At 35.9% G+C, this 22,044-nt stretch overlaps 1 protein-coding gene across 3 annotated transcripts in view; it reads right to left on the reverse strand.

The window, feature by feature from the left end:
* LOC115222138 (fragile X mental retardation syndrome-related protein 1) overlaps nt 1–22,044 on the reverse strand; it is a 72,290-nt gene that overhangs the window by 41,825 nt on the left and 8,421 nt on the right. For all 3 annotated transcript variants that reach the window (XM_029792274.2, XM_029792273.2, XM_029792272.2), the window contains exons 3-4: nt 6,514–6,610; nt 1,456–1,610 (exon numbers count right to left, since the gene is read on the reverse strand). In XM_029792274.2, coding sequence (XP_029648134.1) covers nt 1,456–1,610; nt 6,514–6,610 — 252 coding nt within the window. The remainder of the gene's footprint in view (nt 1–1,455; nt 1,611–6,513; nt 6,611–22,044) is intronic.

Here is a 22,044-nt window from a genome sequence, read left to right on the forward strand (position 1 = left end):
ACAGGACATTCAGGTCGACAATTACAAAAATAAAATTGGAAGCTATGTTGGATGACTTTTGGCTCTGAATCTACAATAAAGATTAATCCTAAGCCATCATTTCAAGCCGACCAAACAGCATAGCAAGCTTTCAGAGCGGACAACTAAGTCTCACCAAACATTTGGCAGGGTCTAAGAATGACTTATTTTCACAGGTTAGATGTCAACAAAGCATTGCTGCATTTCAGTGAAAGCTTCAACCGCTTTTAAAGAGACAACTTTAATGTCTCTCTCTCTAGTTTACATTCAAAGAAAGACATTTTATCTCATTCATCAACAAACCTGCACCAGAATTCACTTTTATTTCAGGCACCTCCATAAACTTCCTTGATTTCTTTTTGCTATTGACAGTAGCAACCTTTCAACCTTCTTTTTCTCCATATAAACATCATCATCATTGTTTAACGTCCGTTTTCCGTGCTAGCATGGGTTGGACGGTTCAACCAGGATCTGGGAAGCCAGGAGGCTGCACCAGGCTCCAGTCTGATCTGGCAGCGTTTCTACAGCTGGATGCCCTTCCTAACGCCAACCACTCCGTGAGTGTAGTGGGTGCATTTTATGTGCCACTGGCACAGGTGCCAGGGGAGGCTGGCAGCGACCACGATCGGTTGGTGCTTTTTACGTGCCACCGGCACAGAAGCCAGTCAAGGTGGTGCTGGCATCGGTTCCTACCTGGATTCATTTTCTTCTAACCCCAGACAAAGCTCATAACTTTCAACTCCACTTATAACAAAGATGAAGAAATGTGCTGTATCTTTACATAAAGTTACCCTTCTTCTGAGAATACAATTGTGATATGCAGCTATCAACAAGAATTATTCTGACAGGAGTTTTGTTGTCAGGGTTCCAAACCATGTCATAACATATCTGGTTATTTGGAATTAAAGATTAAAAGGCCACTTCTCTACATGAGTGGTTGGATTTAAACCCATGATTTTTATTTAAGCCCTTTAGCACTGAAACCAGCCATATCTAGCACAAATATTCTAGCTGTTTTATGTTCAAACTCACTCATACCTATCCTATTAATGTCTTTCTAAAAAGAAACAATCATCAAAATCTCAAAGGTGCAAGGTAAGTTAAGATCAATTCAGAACAATATGGATAAATAAGCATTACATTGAACAAATTTGATTGCTAAAGTGTTAATAATCAGCAATTACTTCAAATCATCACCATCATTATCATCATTGTTTAATGTATGTCATCCATGCTGGCATGGGTCGGATGGTGTGATAGGAGCGGGTTAAGTAGACGACATGTGGCACCAGAGCAGGTGAGGCCAGTTTTGGCAAATAACTCATTAAATAATGCACAACTTATAAGTGACCAAAAAAAAAAAAAAAAAAAAAAGCAATATGAAAAACTTACAAAAGGGAAAAAAATAATCTTTTACAAACAAAATTTTCTACTCACTTTTCATTTAAAGGCCGAATCCTTTCCAAAGGAAGAATGTCTGTGTTTGAAGACTCAAAACCTGAATATTCAACTACAACAAAATCACCTTTCAACATTTTGATTTTGGACGGCCACCAACCTACCATGTCATCAGCCGCTGATCTACTAAGTGCCTGAAAGCATAAAGAAATGGTAAACAGAATTTCAAGAGTGTGAGCATGAATGTAGAAGTCAGCAGGCAACAGACAAGGATACACTAACAAATATGTGTGTATGTGTATACATATAGCATATACACACACACACACACACACATACACACAAAAAAAAATTGTGAATGAACATCTGTGCCAAGATGTACAAAACAAACATCCCCAAAACATATCACCACACAGACACAAGAATATGCATTGTCTCACAACAATACCATTTTATTTAAATTTTAAAATGCCTCTGATAAAAACAGGTACTATTTATGAATATTTTATAAGTCAACACTTCAAATTATTACCATGTAACTTTAACAGTCACACAATTCTGCCAATATCTGTGCATACATTTCTACACACACATCAAGATAGATAAACACTTGTGTATCTATGCACATATTCACAAGATTGTATATAGACACACACAGCTAGGCAGACAAACATTCTCTCACTCTCACATAGACCTTGGAAGATAGAAATAATTTGTTAGTTTAATACCACCAACACAACCACCTGACCAGTAAGTGCCTTTAGTGGCATAACACATCTGGAAGTAGTCAGGGCAGGTCTTTCATTGGAGAATAACTTCCATTCTTCCTATGATGAAGATTATATACTATATTCACACACACATGAATAAATGATGCATATACGTGTATACCAGGCATGACTATGTGATTAAGAATTTTGCTTCCTACCTATAAGATTTTAGGTTCATTCTCATAGCATGGCACCTTGGGCTGAACAAAGCTTAAGTGATTTGGTAGATATAAACTGAAAGAAGCCTGTCATATGTGTGAGTTCATATTCCCATTTCATCTTCATGTGTTTGCTGGTTGTAAACAGTGGCCTTGCTGTTCATGCAAGATGGTGCTAATTGCTGGCAGCCCACGGTGAAAGCATGTTTGGGTTTTTTGATAGGCCTTGACATGCTGAGTGGTCTTCGCAAACAAAAAGCTCACTCAAACGGTGTAAATTGTTTCCCATTCTCTAAGTAACCCTGCTTGGATTGTTTGTTGCTTGTGAGACTGAAAGATTATTACCTCACTAAAAAACAGAATGGGTTTGGCACTAGGAAAGGCATCTGACCATAAAACCTGCTCATATTAGACATTAAAATGATGTTGATTATATATAATATATATATATATAATAATTATTTGAGGGAATATATATATATATATATATATAGTGGGTAGATGGATAGATAGATGCATGGCATGGTAGATGGATGGAGAGAGTTCAATATGTATGGATATATACATGCAACCCATCTTCTAACACCACCCCCACTTGAGTTCACCACTTGCTGTATTCTACTCCCTTCTAGCTCCCAACTTTCCCTTTGCACCCTTGCAAACAATGTGTGTCTGTTGGCTCTCTTCTCCGCAACATGGCTTCTTAACACCCCTTCTCTTAATTTATGTCCACTTACCATGCCCCCTCCCATTCTCTTCCTGCAACCTTGAAGTTGCCCACACACACACTTTATCCAGTCCTTGGTCCCACTACACTTAGATATACCTCCCTGCAATTTCACTGTACTCACCCGTCCATCACATCATCCTCTCTCCTCTGAGGTAGCCACATATCTCCTTTACTGCAAGATACCCCATTTCTGTCTCTCCATACTCTGACCTCTCATCACCTGGTACAAAGCCACCTCCTTCAAAACTACTGCCCTGTTCCAGTTGAGTGGGGGCCTTGCAAGTTATTTGGTGATTTCGTTCCTGCTGGTGTCACATTAAAAGCACCCAATCCACTCTGTAAAGTCGTTGGTATTAGGAAGGACATCCAGCCATAGAAACCATGCCAAATTAGACCCCACCAGTGCTGCTGCTACATAAAAAGCACCCTGTCTATTTGTAAAGTGGTTTCTGTTAGGAAGGGCATTCAGTTGTAAAAACCCTGCCAAAACAGGCAAAAGAGCTTGATGCAGTCTTCAGGTTTGTCAACTCCTGTCAAATCATCTAATCCATGCCAGTATGAAAAATAGACATTAAATGAAGGTGATATACACATTGTGAAGGTCAAGTTGACTGGGAATTCAAGTTGGCTTATTTGACTAGTGAAAGGAACTTTACCTACTTGCGTAAAATTTTCACCAAAAGTGTACCATATGATATGGGTTTAACTATTTAAGAATTTCAATGGAACGAATTCCATTCACAGGAGTGGTATCTGGCAGTACAGAAATGGTAATATGGTATTTAGGAACAGGTTCTGCTTTTATTTCTTAAACAGTGGAAAAATACAGTAGACAGAGGAGTGACAGAGGAATGTGTATATGCATGTGTTTGATAAAGAGGTTCACTTCTCAACCATGTGGTTTTGGGTTCAGTTCCACTGCACATCACCATGGACAAATATCTATTGTAGTTCTGGGTCAACCAATCCCTTGTTATAAGTGCAAACTCTATACATGTGTGTGTGTGTGAGAATGCACCTCACTTCAAAAGTGTAGAGCTACAAATGTCGAAGTTTGTTAAGAATTTTCCTGTTGATAATACACTTTTAAAGATTTGTAGAATATAAAACAATATCTGAAAAACATGTAAGGGTTAGCAACAGGATGAGCACCTGCCTGTGTAACAAGGTTACAATATGTATGTTGAAACTATGGCAAAACAGGCATAAAACCAATGAAAACACATGCAAACCGATACACTATATGCTATAAAACTAAATTCTTTGCCATGAAAGAAGAATCTATATATATATCTACACAGCTGGCCAACTTGCTTGGACTAATGTAATTTCTTCCATGCAAGATGACCTGGTCTTTCATAGCAGTCTTCATATCCTCCTTAACCTGATATCCAGTGTCTTTCACAAGTTGGTTGATAATATCTCTTCTTGGTATGCTGATACCTGTATGTCATATGCAGATTTCCAGAGATAATTGGATATCTTATCCTTCCTTCTTCAACAGTGTCCAGCGTAACTTTAGGTTTTTTTGGGGTGGGGGTGATGTTAGGAAGACTGCCATACAGTTGCTGCTGCTTTGTAGTGTGTTGCTGGCAAGAAAGATTGAGAACTGCATGAAGCATTCTTGTGTATGTACCGTAAGGCTTCTTTTAAAAGTTTTTTGTTCAGAGTCCATGCTGAAGAATCACAGAGAAATACTGATTCAAGAAACCCTTCTACACGTCTTCAAGAAGAGAGAACTTCCACGTAATTCTGAGTGTCTTGGGCATACCATGCTTTTGCAATCTTTACCTAGTTGTCCTTTTCTGTTGAAACAACGTTACTTCCCAGGTAGGTAAAGTCATCAACCATCTTCAGATTGGTGCCATTCAGGGTACAGATCCACTTAGAAGGGTTTTCCCATTGGGTCCACATAAGATATTGATGGGCTCAAAGATCTTCAAAATAACCATTCTTACATCTACGATCCAAAAGAACCCTAATATATATTCAGGCCTTAAGACTAATCTATTCCCGGACATAATTATGGTTAATAGCAAACGACATGTATTCTACATCAGTTTTCACAAAAATACAAATTCTTATATATTTATTGTGACAGAGAAAACCTCCAGAGATACAAAATGGATATCCATATCTATATACATATAGATCAACATCATTTAACGTCCATTTTTCCATGCTTGCATGGGTGAGATGGAATTTGTTGAGGCAGATTTTCTAATACCAAATGCCTGTCCTGTTGGCAGCCCTTTCTGTTTCCAAGCAGGGTAATGTTTCCCACGACTAAACGTCTGTCTTAGAAGACTGAAAAATGAACACCACTTGTATGGTAGTGGTGCTCATTGATAATCATTACATGATATCAAGACAAGAGTAAACACACTATATATACACATGCACATAATGAGTTTATGTTCTCATCCACCAAATCCATTCACAAGGCTCTGATCAACCCAAGCCTATAACAGAAGGCATTTGTCCAAGGTACTGTGCAATGGGATTGAACCTGAAACCATACAGCAAGGTTTGTGTCTATAGATATGCATATCTATATGAGACAAACTAACAAACACAATCACACATACACATGAAAGCGTAAGGTTTGGGAGTTATGTCAACTCTCTAGTATATGTTGGTTGCAGACTTTTTGAACATATCACATCACAGAACAGCTTAATTATTCAATCAAATCCTTTTTGCTTAACCCCTTTTGTTACCATATTTCTGCTGAAATACTCTGCCTTTGTTTCAATATATTCTGAAAATAATGAACAATTTTAATAAAATCTGTCGTACTAGGTTGGTGTTTGGGAATGTAAATTAGCAGGAAATTTTGGTGGAATGTTTTCACCCCATGTCACTTTAACCCTTTCATTACCATTTTTATTTTGAGATGCTCTGTGTTTCAATTATTTTAAATATAACAAAGAATTTAGTAAAAATAACTTAGTTATCATTAAGCTAGTGTTAGGAACATAAATTGTGACTAAGATTTGGTGGAAGATTTTAATTCAAAACTAATGAAAACAAGATGTTTGTACTCAGAGCCAGAGCCGGTTTCAGCCGGGTTGGTACCGAGAGGGTTAAGCTACCTTTCAGAGAGAATGATTTATTACAGACATGACAGTGATAGGGTTTCTCTCCTGTGTGAATACGTTTGAGTTTACATAAGTTACATCTTTCAGAAAATGATTTACCACAAATATCAGTGATATGGCTTGTTTCCTGTATGTGACTAAGGTTTGATGGAAGATTTGAATTCAAAACCTATTAAAACAAAACATTTATACTAGATCCAGAGCCGGTTTCAGCCGGGTTGGTAATGAAAGGGTTAGAACAAGAAGCTTGTAGAACCCAGTGCAGTCTCAGACAAGTTGGTATCATAAACGATTAACAGCAAGCAATGTTATTTCTTTACGTTTAGTTTATAACTTACCTCAACATTATCATCAACTTTGTAATCCAACTTGGGGGGCATTTCCTTTGGAGGTAACCGGACTTCAGAGAATTTAACTCTTTTCTCGGGCAATGTACTATAACAAAGAAAAAAAAAAAAATTATATCTCAAATGACAATATGAACCATTTTGAAGAACTGAAGAAAATGTGAAGGAATATTAAAAAAACTGTCACATTTATATATATCACATTCCTTTCACTGATAACATTGTCTTTTGACTTTCTCTTTGGTTTCCCTTATCAAAATTAAAGAACATATGAATCCTGACCAAGAACCCCCCTCCCAAGTTGTTCTGAAGCTGTATTTGAAATACGATACAACAATGCATATCATATTTCAAATACATACATACAGCATCATACATGCTACCAAAGCCTGGTGATGTTCTGAAGAAATGGCCCCTCCCCATAGTGCAAATCGAAAAGGGTATTCACAAGTTCTTGAAGACAACTCAGAGAATATACTTGTAGTAAATTATCAGAGAAAACAAAGCAGAAAAGAGATTAGTAGCTTACTATTCCAATAAATATGCACATTACCATGTATGCTATCAATATGTTTGAACCATTCTGGCAAGACACCACTTACACATTTAAACCAAGTCATCGAACTTTATATATATTTTATAATAGTTTACTATTAGAGCTAACACATTCAACTTACCACTTTAATGGGCCTCCATACTGTACCTATCTACCAGATTAACTCATAAGGCATTGGTTGATCTGGGGTCACTGAAGACATTTGTATAAGATACCTTGAGGCCGACTCCCACTTTCTACATCTGTATGTATGTGTGTGTGTGTGTATATATATATATATATATATAGTAGTTAATCCAAACAAGAAAGCACAAAAAACACAATGCGAGGACGTAGAACAAATATAGTATTATTGGACGCTCAGGAAAGGAGGGTTTAATGTTTCGAGCGGAGCTCTTCGTCGGAAACATAGAAGGAAAGATCCAGAGAAGGGAAGACAGAGGAAAAAAAATCGCCAACGGTACACACGCAGTCATATATATTATATACATACTACCAAACCCAGATAACATCCCGAAGAAAAGAGCACACCTCAACCAACCCCTATGGATATAAATTTAATTAATGGGTACATTTCCTGAGCCCCAGTGATACAGCAGCTATAACACCTACTTTAAGATAGCACTGACTGTGTTACTCAGTACAGAGGATCGGAATGAATAACATTAAGCATTTTATTTGATGCTCTAATGCCAGTGCCAATCACCCTACCAGCTCAAGTTTCACACTACCACTGCAATCTCGAGTTTTACCTGAGCATCAGCAGTGAGAAACTTGAGTCACAAGACAAACTTTCAGTTTCAATAAAATAAGAAACATTTTCTACAACATATATTGAGCACTTCTTATTCATCTTGACCTAAATCAACATAAGTATACAAGCTTCTAAGTATATGCACACATATATAAAACACATTCTTCCATTTGCTTTTACATTCATTTTTCCATGGGTTAAATATATTTGAGGAATTGTTTTACAGCCAGATGTCCTTCCTGTTTATTATTAACCCATATCAAACTGCCAAGAAAGAAATTTCTGACTAAGCACACTTCTGAAAGCAGAAAGCCAGTGGATAATTTGACAAATTTAAATCAACACACACATACAACAGGCATAATCTAGTTTTTGTCAACAAAAAATCCTTCACAAGCCATTTGTAGGCTAGGATGATAGAAGATGCTTGCCTGAAGTGCAGCACAGAGGGACTGAATCCAAAGCCATATGCTTGTGGAACAAACTTCTTAATGACACAGTCTTGCCTATATTCATGTGTGTGCATGTAAGCTCTTTCATTGGTGGTTCATTCCTTTCTATAGTAAATGAGAAGATCGTCTTCATGGGAGTCTATTTTAAATTTGTCTTCATTTGTGATTGTTTTCTTTTATTACCGCAATAAAGTCAATATTTGCAATATAGATGCAACTATCACACCAGAATCAAAACGGATTTTGAAAGAGAGGGATAAGAGATATATAAAGAAAGTATTTCACTAAGAGGAAGTCATTTTTATTCATAGTTCATCAGTTACGTACCCCCCCCCCCCAAAAAAAAAACCTATAAATTTACATGCAGATTAGAAGAGCCCAATTTTGTCTTCCTGGAGAAGTAACTTTTGCAGATGCAGTTGTAGAAATTTAGATAAAACTGTCTCCAGTAGAGTGTTTAAACCATGCATGTCTAAGCAAGTTTCTTATTCATATACACTCACAACCAATGCCAAAATTGTTTGGAAAATGTAAGCACTTCTTTCACAGGTTGTTTGTTCCTTTCTACAGCAAAGGAGAGACCCATCTTAACAGGAGTCACAATGAAGTAAATTTAGATCCAATGGAATACATAATATATAATATATATAATGAAATTATTGTATAGTGCTCAGGTGCACCACAACTTGACAAAAAGTGCGTATAAAGAATATGCAGTAATGTACAAATGTCTGGAAAGCGAACAATGTATGAGTCAGATACATGCTTGCGTGTGTATGGAGGGGAGAAAATCAGGTGTAGTGTTGGCGGATCTCAGGAAGCATGGAAGTTTTGAAGGATGCAGTGCTCCGACAACTAACAACTGATGCCGGCAGTTTGTTCCATGCTTCAGCAACTCTTAGCGTGAAAAAATGTTTCCTAAAGTCATGGGAGCTGTGCTGTTTTCTGACTTTGTAAACATGTCTACATTTCTTTTTCATTTCAACCAGAAAGTCCATCATATTCATATATGGGACTAATTTTTTTTTTATCTATTTGGACCTCATCAGTAGAAAGAAATTAACCGTAAACATGTTTAGGTGCATCTTATTGGCATATGAGTTTTCTCCTCTGTGGCTAAACAGATGATTCAGCCTCTCACACCTACACTACAACAACATACTAAAAAACAATTACATCAAAACCAGGAAGCCATGAGATAATGTGATAACAATGTCAATAAACATTACATTTGATAAAATTATCTGAATGCTTAAGGATTTAAATGAAGAGAGTATATAAGCTTGGGGGACATGGTGCCTCACCAAATGTTTATGTTCTCTACACATTCCACATTATCTTATCACCAATAATAAATAGCCATGCAGTTTATAGCAAGATGATCAAAATTAAGAGCTAAGTAATACTTTTTCATCAATGTTTATTATTTGTACATAAAAGCCTTCATCTGGCTTACTGAACTATTTTTAACACTAGTATTCAAACTGACCATATCCGGCACAAATTTCCTACTGGCTTTAAGTTGAAACAGGCCTAACCAGGCCCCTCACGTATACTCTAGAATGTCATTCACAAAATAAACCACCATATCAACAAACACTTGAAGCTACACGATATTTCAAGTTTAATTCAAAACAATGTGAATAAATAAGCATTCCATTTAACAGAACCTAAATGCTAAAGGGTTAATTATTCAATTATCCCCAGGGACAATTTAACCTAATTTAACATCCGTTTTCATATTGGCATGATGTGTTGGACAGTTTGACAGGATCTAGCAAGCTACAGGACTGCATCAAGTTCCAATGTCAGCTTTGCCATAGCTTCAACTGCTGGATGCCTTTCCTAATGCTAACCACTTTACTGAGGGTACTGGGTCTCATGTCACCAACACCAGTGAGGTTGCTAAGTAACTTGCAAGACCAATAAGACCAAGGGAAAACCCTCTTCACTAAATTGGGGGGGAGGGTATGAGATGGTTCTATGCCAGGTTGATAAACTGAAGTACAGTAGAGAGAGAGCGAAACCAAAGTGTCATATTATAGAAGAGATACAAGGCTACCCTGCATTATATAACAGTGGGTGTCAGTAGTTGGAAAGAAGATAAAGGTGGTGATGGGGATGCCAGAGCATCTCAAGATACAAGAAGGCGGGTGTAAAAGAAGCTAGACAGTGAATTAGTGGAGGGAAGGGGTAGGTTCATAAGAATGCGAGGGGAGAGTAATAGATAGTTAGAGATAGGGGTAGAGGTGAATGCAATGAGTGATGAACAGGGGTGGAGGTGCAGCTGATGGGAAATACCAGTATGGAGAGGGGTAACGTGAGGGATATAGGATAGGCTCAGGGAGGAGAATACATCAGAAAACAGTGAGATGATATTTAAGGTGTAGGAGCAGTGTTAACATTATAAATATATACATACATACATATATATATCAACCTAGCAAAGTTTATCCAACAGACTCCCAGATATTTTGTTGAATTTTGCCAATTACCTATTTTCTTACTAAACCTCTCGTTACCAGCCTGCCCTAAAATTGATTTATAATACCAAACTACCCAAAATGATGTATCCATATTTAAACGAGAATCTCAATGCAAACCACATTACAATGTGGCTTCACTTGTTAAATACTTGCTTCACAATGCCTCACATTTTTTGACATGATTTTCCCGTCTTCTGATTTTTAGGATATTTTTTCCCTACATTGTAATGGTTACATTTTTTCAGTGACTTTACTACAGCGGGAGAAAAAAAAAAACAGTTTCACATTAAGAAGAAGCAGTTTGGAATTTGAAGGCTTTTCAAAAGAATATGCTGCAAAACCAAATGAAAAATGCAACAATTTTGATTAAGTGTTTGATGGAGAGTTAGGTATATTGATTACCAAAGCCTTCATCCAGCTCACTGAAGTATCTTTAACTAGTATTTAAACTGACTATATCCAGCACAAATTTCCTACTTGATTTATGTTGAAACAAGCCAAACCAGGCCCCTCACACCTACTCTAGAATGTCATTCACAAAATAAACTATAGTCATCAGATATAGTAATGTAGTCAAGGATAGATTCTTTAAAGAAAAAAAAAAAAAAAAAAAAAGCAAAAGGAATATCCCTCTGAATTCAGCTAATCCCCACAAAATAGGAAGAATAAAAACCTCTCTGCCAAGAAGGTTACTATCAGAAAAGCTAAATTCCCAATGTATGGACAGTTAAAGTGACTTTCCACTTTGCATTCTGCCAGACTGAATTTTTCAGAACAGGATGTTTAACCACTTGCCAATACAGAAACATTTTTGAGTTTATATATATATATATATATATATATATATATAGTTTATTCCCCAACTTGCAATTAACTTAGAAACAAATAAACTCATCAAAAGTTGAAAAATATCTAAATCAAAATGAAACTTATAGCTCCCTAAACTTGCATTTCAACCAGTGTAAAAGTACTCAACATTAACATTCATATCCTTGAATATTTGCATCGCCTTACATACAGGAACTCCTCCAAGAAGGTCTGATTAGAAATCTCCTTGGTGTATCTAATACTTCATTTTTCTTTCAACTCTGTCAGTTCACTATTCTTCTGTTATCCAGCCTCGGTTGCTATCTTTGTCTACTTCAAGATATTTTACAAATCCTACAATCTTTACACGAGCCACTTTGAATGTATTCACATTTGTTCCAAACACATTACTTCAAATACTGTTTATATTTTCTTAATTGTAATGAAAATACTGCACTGTTTTCAAAACTCATGTAGTGAAGTGCTGTTTTTTGCTGAATTGGTTGACTTGGCAAAGAATATTTACTGACAATACGCTTTGTGAATGTATATAATACCTTGACCCATAGGTGCTTAAGTGGTGTCATGTTTGGAAATAGCTACACTACTTTTATATCAGGGTTTAGCTGAGATGCAGATGACAGAATATTATTTAAAAGCAATAAAATTCCCAATGTAATTTTCTCCTTATTACAATATTCCTCAACATGGGAAACAAAACTACTCAGGAACCAGTCTTCACAGGCTTATTTAGACAGCCATACTTCTTGTTGTGGCAGTAGGTAATAACCAATTTGTATTCTTAAAAGCACAAAAGTCAGTTTTCACAAGAAGGAACAAAGAACTTCACTTTAGACCAAACCTCATTTTTCTCTTAGAAGGGCCAAACTATATTGTCTTGAAATTTGGTATGCTTTTTGCTTTTTGATAAATGTAGGAACTTTCAGATACAGGCTTCCAATATAAACCAGTTTCATCGATGTTGAATATTTGTTCTGACAAATATTTTTAACTAATAGCTGCCTCAACACTTACTCGTTACACAGTGGAAATTACAGCACCTTTTTAGTGCATCCTTGATAATGTCCTTATCTTTTATAATAGTCAGAGATCATCAACTAAGACAAATCAAAATTACAGGTAATCACTCAAAGATTTTCTTCCTTCATGCTAGACTACTGTCTCAAACCTTGTTTCCAAAGCAACTGTGTTCTTCCACTAACAGGTAGAGATTCCTTTTACACTTGTCAGACTGGTTTTTGGTCAATACACAATACACACAAAATATTAACTAAGAAACAAAATCAAAATTAATGACAGAGGTGATGTGGTAAAATGGAACTAAGAAAAGATTTAATGCTAGCAATATGCTGTGTTAAAGGTAATGAACTGTATCACCTATGTTCATACCTATATGAACAGCATCCTAATGTGAAAAAATTTATTAATTTTATAAAATACATTTTCAAATTCAGTTTCCGATTTGTCATGTAACCCAACTGAATACTGGCTAAACTCATGTTTTCTTTTTGGCGATATAAACATAATTTTGAATAATTTTATATTTTATCAAATTCATTTGTAATTTGAATAGTTTTGAGACAAAAATTATGCAACAGGTTTAACAACTTCTTGTTGAGTTCTAAAATCTAAATTCACAAAATTGTTCTGCAAACAACTTGCACATGCAAGTGCTACCAGTCGAGAGTTCCGCATACTGGAAGCTAGCAAGTGTATGGAGTCATCAGGAGAGAATGTACACTGTTTCGGGACCTATCTCTCGACGGCATCAATGCACACTGCCCCCCCCCCCCTCACTGATATGAGGCTCTGCTTGCTAGATCAACTGGTTATCAAATAAAGCTCAATATTCTTCTAGCCATCGTTCATCATCTCTTTTTAACCAAATCCAGTGGCTAGCCATTTCCACTGTAGTTTGGATATTGGTCATAGCAGTATTTACTTTACAAACCCTCTACATCCAACTTTGATTTGAAAATACTACACTTTCTAAGCTGCGTCTTCACATATATACAAAGAGGTTTACATAACAGACAATCTTTCGAGCCTGAGTGGCGTACATGTTATCTTCATGAGGAACCATTAACTCGACTAGATTCACAACTTACACACCACATTAATTATTTTAGAATTTTATTAAAACACACAAGAGGCATACTTCAGTTAGAATTGGTTAAACTAGATTGCTTAACAATATCTTCAGTTCACATGGATGAACAGTTTTTGTTTATAAATAAAAATTGCCCTGAATTTAATGAAAGCGAACAATGTTTATTCTTTCATTTTTTTCAATTCAGCCAGAAATATTCCTAATTGTGCATCAATTTATTTGGCATTGTAAGTGCATAACAGCTGCACCTTGCCTCATTGTCAACTACTCTCTCTTTACTCTTTTACTCGTTTCAGTCATCTGACTGCGGCAATGCTGGAGCACCGCCTTTAGTCGAGCAACTCGACCCCGGGACTTATTCTTTTGTAAGCCCAGTACTTATTCTATCGATCTCTTTTTGCCGAGCCGCTAAGTAACGGGGACATAAACACACCAGCATCGGTTGTCAAGCAATGCTAGGGGGACAAACACAGACACATAAACACATACACGCATATATATATACATACATATATACGACGGGCTTCTTTCAGTTTCCGTCTACCAAATCCACTCACATGGCTTTGGTCGGCCCGAGGCTATAGTAGAAGACACTTGCTCAAGGTGTCACGCAGTGGGACTGAACCCGGAACCATGTGGTTGGTAAACAAGCTACTTACCACACTATTTGGATTTTAATTTATTCTAGATATTCTAATTAACTGTCATCCAGTATAAAGATGCAGCACACAAACTACATACTCTTTAATTCATTTAATAAAATATTGCAATAAATTAATCCAGTGGATATCTTTGCCTCTACTATCATATGAACGGAATTTAAAATAATTTAACTCGTTAGCATTCAAACTGGTCATATCCAGCCCAAATATTCAGTTTTATGCTCAAACTGGTCATGTCCGGCGTCTCACACCTATCTACATAGAAATTTTTAAATAATCACATCAAATCTCAAAGCTACAAGATAATGCAGGATTAATTCAAAACAATGTGAATAAACAAGCATTGCATTTGACATAAAATTTGAATGTTAAAAGGGTTAAAAATTTAAGGACTGCATGCAAGGATCAAGAGATGGAAAATGCATCACATTTCAATAAGAATGTTTTACGGTCATAGGAGAACTTTGTAAGAGTTTCATGAAATACAATTCAAATATTTATTTCTAATTGCAATAAATGAAAGTACTTCATGATAAACATTAGTTTGAATAAGTTGATAAGTTGATCTGAGAGAAAAATTTCCTGTCTTTTGGATGCTAGGTCAGTCCAAAAATATCTTTCCAAATAACCTTAATAAGGATCATAAACTTCCCTGTGTAACTTTTTACCAATGCAGGAAACACTAATTTCCTTGGGCTCTCCTTTTTTATGATAAAGATGGTGTGAAAACCCATTCTTAATTTATGAGGATATTTTATAAACACTGAAGCATCATTGCTACGAAATTGATAGTCTTCAAAATATTCCGAGCAACACTCAAAATACATAAGTGTACTTACTTAAACACACACACACACAAAGTAGTGCCTTATGTATATATATTAAGTGTGTGTGTGTAAATATTCACTTTTTCCTTTTATGTCATCATTTTTTCATACAATCTACGCTATAAGTGAGATAGAATATATGTTGGAGCCAGTACTTCTACAACAGGATATTCAACCATATATATATATATTTTTTTTTTCAGACAGGCAGAAGCAACAATCAACAATACAATACAATACGACAATACAACCACTAAATATGTGTACAATTGCATATATTTGTTTATATATATGTAAATAAACCCTTTACGTTTTTTGATTTCCAATGTGCATTTTCGCTTTTTTCTTCTTACTTTCCCCTTACATTTCCACGTGTAGTTTCTATTTTCTTTTTGTAACATTTCTATTATATATATATATATGTATGTATGCTGCAGCATATCCAATTCCCCAGAAATCCAACTCTTTCTTGGGAAGCTGTGTGGGGGAAAAAACACATTATCCAATACACCAACGTACTACTTGCAGGAGCTTTCAACAATGCTTCCACTTCCACAGATGCTATCATTTTTCAGCTCTCCCTAACCATTTACAACAATGCTTAACCCTCTCCCACCAAACCTGCATCGCCTCCTAAAGCGAGACCTCAGAAACATTCCCTGATGGTGTTATGTCAAATATGAATCACTATACATTATCAAGAAAACAATATCAATCCTGACCCAAACATGAACGGAAAAGCAACTAGCACCCCCAAGGTTACCACAAATATTACATCTCACCTTCGCTAAGGATCTAACATCCTCAACATGGCTAAAATTAATCTCCCTCTTTGGGACCAAAAATATCAGCACTGAGGAAATGACAAAAGACCATGAGCTGTGGTGATTTGCTGTACTTAAGATGTGTCAAGCTAAGTAAAATCACAGTCATCCATACATATATTAGGAAGGACAACCAGCTGTAGAAACCATGCTAAGACAGAGAACTGGGGTCTGAACAACAACTGTCAAACCATCTAAACCAGTACTAGTCAAAGTGATGCTCCACAAGCCATCATCTGCTGGTATGCGGCGAGTTTCCAGAAAAGAAAGAAACCTTATAAGATGCTTATATAATATTGTGTTATTTGTTTACAAAATAAATATAAGATAAAAAAAAAAATGTTAACGTTTATTATATTCATTATATATATTGTTTCCGGTTTAAATTAATATTACCAGCCCCTGGTACACTGGAAAAACAAACTGCCAGTATGCCACATCAGATAGTTTGAGAAGCACTGGTCTAAACCTGGTCTAACCCATGCCAGCACAGGAAATGGATGTTAAACAATGATGATGACACATACTCTAACAATTGGTAAATTTTTGAAAAACTCAAGCAAGATCACTGCCCCTGTATACATACAAACATCATAAACCATTTGACTGACATACAAGGGTGTATGTAACAAAGTAATTTAAAACCTCTAGACAGCAAAATGTTCAAATTCAATAGATTTCATTTTCTCTATCTCTATAAAGGCGTCTTTTAAATAGGCTCACAGCCCCATGAAAATAACCCTAGAAGAAAATACATTCTCTTACATCCATGTCCCATCAGGTTTTCCGCTATTATCTTTGGCTATAAAATCAACTGATTTAAAGCATATTCTTTGTTAAGTTCTCTTTTGCACATAAACTCCCACATTTCTTTGTCTTTTTCCCCTTACATGTTTTTTTTAAATTTCAAGTAATAAGAAGAGTAGTCTATAATATACAACAGCTTCAATTGTTTTCACTTTATGAGTAACCAGCAGCAGGATTTCTGAAACTCAGATCCATTTTCAGTTTATTTAGAATATAGGCCAGAACATTTTAAAAAGAAAATTTTTTATGGTGGTGAGTGGGCATTGGTAAAAGAGCAATGCTGTCCTAAATAAAATTTTTAATTTATCTAAAATACCGGGCTATTATTAGATTGAAATCTACCTCACTGGCTACATGTAAGTTAGTTTTTATACAATGGCTGCTCCTTAGCCCTATCAAACCTGGGACCCTTGGGCCTAACTTTACCCTCCACCTGTGCTCCTGAGCAAAAACAAAATAAGAAGTTGCATAATCAGCTAAAGATTAAGAATTGCAAGCAAACTCATGGACAGGATCACAAAAACAAACATTCAGAACAACAATAGGCCTTTCTCTCAACTACCGTATTTGTTCACTTGAATTACTATTTTCCTCATCCCTTTCACCAGTTTGATTGTCCGAATCACACATTGCTAGTGTAAGGGTAAGCTCTTTGTCCAAACAATAAATATCCTCAATTTCCTCAACTGCAAGAGTCTAAGTCTTGGTCATTTACAAGACAAAGTGCAGAGTTCATCACACACTCATTGTTTTTATTTCATTAAAAACAAAAGTAAACACCAGCTGTGGAGGACACCATTAACAAATGAGTTATAAACACACTTGACTACAAAGCTGCAATGTGAACAATTGTCTAATATTAGTATTTTAACTACTACTTCTTAGTGTGTTGTTCATTACCGCTTTAGTAATCCATCAGAGATGATGTTCAAGTCCTTCAAGCGATAGTTGGCAAAACAGCACGACAGGGTTAACCCTTTTGTTACTGTATTTATTTTGAGATGCTCTGTGTTTCTTTCAATAAATTTTAAATATAACAAAGAATTTAATAAAAGAACTTAGTTATCATTAAACTAGTGTTGGGAACATAAATTGTGACTAAGGTTTGATGGAATATTTTAATTCAGTACTTATGAAAGACATTTGTACTACAGAGCCAGAGGCGGTTTTGGCCAGGTTGGTATCAAAAGGGTTAAAGACCTGTCCTCTCATCAATCTTCTGCTTGTCAATCAATTTTTAAAGACCAATATTTTACAAGCAGCCCTTCCTTAACAAAACCCTAATTTCTGATCCACTGCTACAACACATAACATTCAGCTATTAACGAATGAATCTTTTTGCATATTACTATTTACCCCCAGGACATGTAAACCTCCATAAACTCTACCTTCTCTTACACAGCACTCATTCCAAAACTTAAAATTATCTTTTTACTACATTTAAAAAAAATTAAGTCTCCTCGCAAATACTATCAGAAGTTATTGTATATTTATCTGAAAATATAACAGCAGGCAATTTTTTTTTGTTTCCTTACATCCCCAAGACATTCCCATAACCCTTCAGCATTTAAACCTGCCATATGAAGCCCAATATTCTACCTGTTTTATGTTCAAACTGGCCAGACCTGGCCTTTCACACCTACCCTACAATGCCATTCTAAAAATAAACGATCACATCATTGAAATCTTGAGGCTATGACATAATACATGATTAATGCAAAACAATGTGAATAAATAAGCATTACATTTGATAGAGCAATCTAAATGCTAAAGAGTTAGCCTAAAATATCTTATTTTCTTTTTACACTGATTAAAAAACATCTTTATATTTAAAAAGAAACTCATCACAAAAAACAACTCTTAGCACTTAACTACCTTTTGCCATTTTTAATTTTTGCAAACCCACTAAAATAATTCTATTTTAAGCAGAAGGCCCGAAATTTATAGAAAGGGGCCTAGTCGATTACATCAACCCCAATGTTCAACCGGTACTTATTTTATTAACTTAAGAAGACGAATGGCAAAGTTGGCATCAATGGAATCTGAATGTAGAATGTAAAGCCAGAAGAAAGGCTATTAAGCATTTTGATTGGTTTGCAAACGATTCTGCTACTCTGCCATTCTGATGCCAATTCTAACAATTCTTCCAATCCCTCTCCAAACCTACTAAAGTAATGCCATCATTCGAGGTGGAACCGTTTGCAATAATCTTGGAACAGATTATTAAATTATAAGACTGGAGGCATTTGTCACATTCTTCATCAGCTGTTTGCTATTAACCCATTCATTAACACATTTCTAATGACATATACATCCTGTACCCTTCAATTCATTGTGAAACTAATCAAGACAATGTTTTTGTCCTTCAGCTGATGCTTGGAACACTAACAACCCAAAAAACTCTAGATATAAAATTATAAAACATTTAAACTGAAATATCTTTCTATTGATACAGACTACTTTTGGTTTTGTATCCTAGAACCAAAAGTAGTTTCTGTATCAATAGGAAGACATACCAATAACCAACTTTTCCAGCAGAAGGTTAAGTTATTATTACTGGATCTGTGTGTCACCCCGCCCTTACCATAACTCAAAAGCTGCTTTCAGTAAATCCTGCATTCTGTCCAGTTATCAAGCACAACCCCTCTATAAAACTGTGGATGGTTTCCCTATCATCTCACAACTAGTCCCAGTGTTTGCTTTAATCATCAAGGTTTTTGTCTTTTTATCTGTTTTCCATAGGAACAGGGTTTGATTATCCATTATGGTTCAAGCCATTTCTTGGAGTAAGTGCTCTCTTAGATGAGTTGGCAGACCACATCTAACATATTCCATTTTTGGTATTATTTCTAAAGTTGGATGCTCTTCATAACCATCCATTTTAAAGTATATGCAAGACATTTTCTGACACCAGTACTACAGAAACTATCATGCCATTAACAAGACACTGTCTCCATTAATTCATCAACCATGCTATAGAGTGTATTGAGTGCATTTTATTATTGCGTTAGCCCAATATCTACACAACACTATAATACCAAGCTGTCTGCTTGTATTTTTCATGTGTGTGTGTGTGAGAGATCGATACCAATTGGTTTGGATCTTATTCACTGTGGTTAACTCTGTAGCATTCCAGCATGAGCTAGCAGTGATCTCACATCATATTATGTAATATATCCTGTGCAAATACATTACTATGCTATTGAAACATTTGTAGCATGATTTGAACTACTGACTGTCTATTCATCTTCATTTATACAAATATATAGTGATGATTAAATAATGAGAAAACACATGAATGATTAATTTATTTCATCCTTTACATACATTTCAATGGTGTAAAATTAGTGAGAATCCTTTTCAGAAACTGAACAATAACATGAATGCAAAAAGATACTTCATAGAAAGTATTTAAATGTTAAGAAATCTACGACAATAATACTGACACATTACTCGTTTCAAAAAATGCTACAAAGTTTGACAGGCAAAGGGACTAAATAATATATGATTATGTAAGGAATCTAAATAAAAAAAAAAAGATGGCAGTTTGCTTGTAAACCACCCCCACAAATCAAAGAAAGGACAAAGAAAAAAAATACATTCATTGGAAAATAAAATACACTTGTACAGACTTAGGTAAGATATAAGATATACAGTAATGCCTTGATCATCATCGTTTAACGTCCGTTCTCCATGCTAGCATGGGTTGGACGGTTCGACCGGGGATCTGGGAAGCCAGGAGGCTGCACCAGGCTCCAGTCTTATCTTGCAATGATTCTACAGCTGGATGCCCTTCCTAACGCCAACCACTCCGTGAGTGTAGTGGGTGCTTTTTATGTGAGTTAATTCATTCCCAGAGACCACTTGTAAAGTAGAGCAATAATTTCCCATAGTAGCAATGTTATAAATTGTAATTTGTCCCCAGAAATATATTTTACCTATAAAATTCATCACACTCATAAATAAATGGCAATAAAAAAAACAGTAGAATATAAAGAATATTTTATGTAAAGTAAAAAGAATGTCAAGATCATTTATAAAAAATATTATTATAATCATTTTCTGAATCATTTTCACTTACACTAGACTCACGCACACTATCACTTGTAGATGCAATTGTCAATTCACAAGCACTCATGAATGGACTTGTAGATTTCTTTTTAAAAAGAAGTCTAGAGTTGTTTGCTTTGAAGAAGCTTTTTTTCGCTCTCTATAAGTTTCTTGATAACACACAGAAGCATTTATGGTAGTAGAAACTTTTGCACTTTGTTCGAAATTTAGATCTTTTGCTTGAAAAATAAAACTTGTAAATCCAGGGTCTTGTAAAGTGGGTGGGTCCTCGCAAAGTGAGGTATTACTGTACTAACATAGGAACAATTATGTGGACAAATTATAATATACATTCATATGAATATATACAAACCACTCTTTTCCAACTGAGGTATACATGTATCTATTCTACAGTAGGTCACCTATCTCTGTCTCTTGACACAAAGCCACCCACCCTTCAATACTACTACTCCTTCCCAGTTGAGGGACTTCTATCTTGCAAGGTACCTAGTGACTGTCACCATAAAAATCACCCACGCCCGTGCTGTATAAAAGCACCCAGTACACACTTAAGTGGTTGGCGTTAAGGGCATCCAACCATAGAATCCCTGCCAAAACCGACATGGAACCTGAACAGCCCATCAGCTCCTGTCAAACCATCCAACCTATGTCAGCATGGAAAATGGGACGTTAAATGATGATAGTCAAACATTCACGTACCTGTTTAGAAAGATATTTTTTGCATTTTCCTTATTTAATATGTAGTCCAAGGTTGTTACAACTATATACTTGCATATGATCAGGTATTTAGTAAAATACATTTTGTGGCACATGGCTCAGTGGTTAGATTGTACATCTCACAATCATGAGGTAGCGAGTTCAATTCCCAGAATGGGTTGTGTTGTGTTCTTGAGCAAGACACTTTATTTCACTTTTCTCCAGTTTACTCAGCTGTAGAAATGAGTTGCAACGTCACTGGTGCTAAGCTGTATTGGCCTTTGCCTTTCTCTTGGATAACATCAGTGGCGTGGAGAAGCAAGGCTAGTATGCATGGGTGACTGCTGGTCTTCCATAAAACAACCTTGTCCGGACATGTGCCTCAGTGGGTAACTTTCTAGGTGCAACCCCATGGTCATTCATGAGCGAAGGTGTCTTTACCCTTACTG

Source organism: Octopus sinensis, linkage group LG19 (genome assembly GCF_006345805.1).
Source record: "Octopus sinensis linkage group LG19, ASM634580v1, whole genome shotgun sequence".
NCBI lineage: Eukaryota > Metazoa > Mollusca > Cephalopoda > Octopoda > Octopodidae > Octopus > Octopus sinensis.